This window comes from Benincasa hispida, chromosome 6 (assembly GCF_009727055.1).
Source record: "Benincasa hispida cultivar B227 chromosome 6, ASM972705v1, whole genome shotgun sequence".
Lineage (NCBI taxonomy): Eukaryota > Viridiplantae > Streptophyta > Magnoliopsida > Cucurbitales > Cucurbitaceae > Benincasa > Benincasa hispida.
Window position 1 is genome coordinate 12,137,480 of NC_052354.1, and position 3,747 is coordinate 12,141,226.

Sequence of the window (3,747 nt, forward strand, 5' to 3'; positions counted from 1 at the left end):
GATCCACGGATTACTCCTTACGTTGAACAGACTGGTTTTCTTGGGGTTGCACAGATTGGATTTATCCAACTTGATTGGCACTTCATTACTGCTTTAGAGACCAAAAACCCACACATTTCACTTGCCTTGTGGGGAATGTATAATTACTTGCAGGATGTTGCTATTTAGTTTGGGTTACGTAAGGACGGGGAACCTTTGACAGGTTCATTACAATATGATTGGAAAACTGTTTGTGACATCTCTTAGGCGTCACTTTGGTACATCTTATGTTTCTCCCTCTACTATCTGATTTCGGAGCATGCTAGTACGTACTTGTGGGGCGGTGTCTGTCTTACATGGCTTTATAGAGAACTTTGTCGGACTATTAATGCAAAAGTGTTGGAAATAGTGGGGCCACTAATGTATGGACTTATGATAGTTTTAAAATTATAGCACCACAAGTCCAGTTACAGACCCCAGGTCATCGTCCACTAAGTGACAGATATTATTCATTTTTATATATTTATTTCATTATCATTTTAGGTAAGAATATAAGTTTTTATAATTTTAGATGAAGTGATGTATTAGCTACCTCTGAACAGCTAACAAATATGTTAACAATATATCGAAAACTTGAAGATAGAACTGGAATTTTGGTGTATAATTATCTTTTCCAGATTAATTGGACGTCATACACGCAAGATCGTAGACAACGACAACAAGGTGAAGCTAATTTAGAGATGCACGAAGACAACCCCAATGGGGTAAGCACCAGAGGATCGTCTTTAAACTTCATGTAAACTTCTATTTTCAAATTAAATAACAAATTTCTCTTTTATCTACTTTTTAATTTGTAGACTTAGTCAAGTCAAAATTTTATTTTTAACATAGGTGGAGACTAATTAAAGTTTCATTGCATATTAAATATATAAATAAATTTAGTAATGAAGAAATTTATTAGTTAAAAATTAAATAAATAAAAAAAATCAAAATTAAAAAATAATTATGTACCAAATACACAATTGTCATCCCAAAAATAACCTACTCTTGTCAATACTTTTCATTCCCATCTATTTTTGAAAAAAAATTCTACCTACCTCATTTTTGTCAATACTTAACCCCGTTTTCTTAGATTACCAAAAAAAGGACCCTTACTTGGATCATCACCCAAGATTACTTTCACTTTCCAAAATTCTAAAAGATCTACTTCCACCATCCCAACTTGAAGGATATGGATATTTTTAAAATAATAAAGAGACAATTTTAGAGTACTTTTATAATTTAGCTAAAATGGCATGTACCATACACATACTAAACACCAAATCAAATGTCTACTTTCATACAACGTACTTGTGTACAATAATTTTCTATTTAAATTTCAGATTACACCAACTCTTGTTGGTTATTAAAGGGAGTTAAAAAAAAAAAAAAAAAAAAGATGATAGTAAACCCCAGACGTTTATCATTAGATGCAAAGGAAGCATCCTTCCAGTTATTTCTGCAGACATCTAAAAGGTCCACTGCGAAAGCATTTTTTAGTAGAAATGAAAATGGCAACAGTAGAGCAAGAAAACCACAAGGTTTATTTATCTAATTGCACTATGTAATGACATAAACGAGAGACTCCTTCTCTAAGCAGAAACTTTGGCAATTGCTCCCGCTTCAGCCAGCATAGGAACCAGTCCTCCTTTACCATTCAGTGCCACCGTATCTGTGAAGCAACCCAAAAAAAGAATCTTTTTAAAATAAACTAGGAAAAAAATGGTTACCAAATGAGACTTTTTTTTAGTTTTCAAATTTTGGTTTAATTTTTTAAACAATTGGTAAAAGGTAGATAACAAAGGATGAAATTTAGAAGTGAAAATAGAGTTTATAAGCTTAATTTCAAAAAAAAAAAAAAAAAATTGAACAATTACCAAACGAGACCTTAAGAGTTCAAATTTAAGGATTGTATGAAATCCGCAAATAAAGATAAGCAAAAAAAAAACGTAAATAGTTGAGACTCAACATAGAGATTTACCTTGTTTAACTTTTTAGAGGCATAGAGTTCAAATTTAAGGCTTGTATTTTGGTATTCACCACAAAATTCATGCTTTAAATAAATGCATTATTAGAGGGTAGTAAGCATTTACCATCACAGCCACCAATGTGCTTCCCACCTATGAACACATTGGGCACGGTCCGCTGTCCAGTAAACTGAGCAAGTGCTGCTTGTACATCCCTTCCATCACCTTCAAAATCCATTTAATCCAATTAATTAGAAGCAAAAATGTTTAATGTGCTATCCATGATTAGAAGGCTTTGAAAGGATATAAAAAATTGATGATCATCAAAGAAAAGTCAATAAAATGCGATTCGAGAATCCAATTTTGCAATATAAGAAAAGTTGCACCTAAAGATGCCAAACGAACATGATGGACCCAGTTGAATTTAACCAAAGATCCAAATATTCGATGTTTCCCAGCCAAAAAGATGGAATAATAAAGAATAAACAGTGTCTCTGTACAAGAATTCAAACATTTAATGGATGTCCCTACTTGTCTTTTCACCAGATTTCTTTCCAACATTCATCAGTCAAATTAAATCCATTTGAACACTTCGAAGCATGAAAAGACATTCCAAAATCGTCAACAGCGGAGCTGATTCACGACAACAAATGAATAATTAAAAACGCTTTTAATTCTCCTTTTGAAAGTTTTCCTTATCTTAAAGATTCAGAGCAAGAACATGCATCGAAAGATAGATCTCTCCGTAAACAACATCCACAAACAAGTTAAATTACAAAATCCGAATACCAAAGAACCAAGGAAATAGCACACAAATCCAAGTACAACAACGACAAATAATACAAGATCAATCAAGATTCCATTAATTTCAACTAGCTACAAAAAACAATGAAATTGTCATAGAACGCACAACACGATGAGATTAAGAAATTCAAAAGAAGAAAAATAGACTACGTACTCTCAATATCCAATTCAACAGCCTTAAAACTGGCTCCCAGTTTAGTCAACAATCTCTTCACCTGAACGCAGTATGGACAGTAACTCTTGCTGTGAAGAAGAAAATCATCATCATCATCATCATCATTCATTTTTGCAATCAGCGAAAATCCATTCCGAGAAATAGATTCATAAAAAGAAAAAGACAAGGATCGAGAGAGGAACCTGAAGACGGTGACGGGATTGGAAGCTACAATCTCTTTAGTCTTCTCTAACGCCATGATCGAATTTCCAAGATTTGTAAACCCTAACTATGCGGGCTCTGAAATAAACGAGAAACAGAACAAGAAAGAAACTCAAATTCAAAATGAAAATTATTGAGCGACTCTATATATATAGATTAAGATTGCAAGTGTCGGTCGTGTGAAAACTTTTTTTAATCTGTCATGTTGGACCGTTCAATGCTATTCGTTGGGAAAGTCTATTTCTTCTTCTCCTTCTTATATTCGCTTGAAATATTGTCTTTAATAATAATAATAATAATAATGGACAAATTTAAATTTTTTTTTAAAAAAAAACCACTAAAATATGGTGTAAACGGTAGTTGCACTAACACATTCAATTTTCTAAAGGTAATTTACAAATATAGCACTCAAATTCCACCGTATTAGTAAATATAACATAATACAAAGTAGATATAACAGACCATATTACTGGTAGAGTCTATCAACTAGAGATGTCTAATTTCCTCATTGGAACAAGTCCCCCGGGAAATGGGGAGGGAGTGGGAAAAAAATTTCCCGTGAGTTATTCCCCATCCCCACAC

The 3,747-nt window shown here is 32.9% G+C and overlaps 1 protein-coding gene across 1 annotated transcript; it reads right to left on the reverse strand.

The window, feature by feature from the left end:
- Positions 1-1,291: 1,291 nt before the first annotated feature.
- LOC120079437 (glutaredoxin-like) lies at positions 1,292-3,361 on the reverse strand. The gene is made up of 4 exons (XM_039033613.1): positions 3,147-3,361; positions 2,944-3,032; positions 2,112-2,210; positions 1,292-1,690 (listed from the first exon to the last, which is right to left on the reverse strand). The coding sequence occupies exons 1-4, from the start codon at positions 3,200-3,202 to the stop codon at positions 1,611-1,613; spliced, it is 324 nt and encodes a 107-aa protein (XP_038889541.1). The 5' UTR covers positions 3,203-3,361; the 3' UTR covers positions 1,292-1,610.
- Positions 3,362-3,747: the final 386 nt, after the last annotated feature.

Coding starts and splice junctions, on each gene's coding strand:
- LOC120079437 (XM_039033613.1), bottom strand. CDS start 3,202: ATGGCGTTAGAGAAGACTAAAGAGATTGTAGCTTCCAATCCCGTCACC. Junction 2,211..2,943: donor TGTTGAATTGGATATTGAGA/GTACGTAGTCTA, acceptor TGGATTTTGAAG/GTGATGGAAGGGATGTACAA. Junction 1,691..2,111: donor GCACATTGGTGGCTGTGATG/GTAAATGCTTAC, acceptor GTTGCTTCACAG/ATACGGTGGCACTGAATGGT.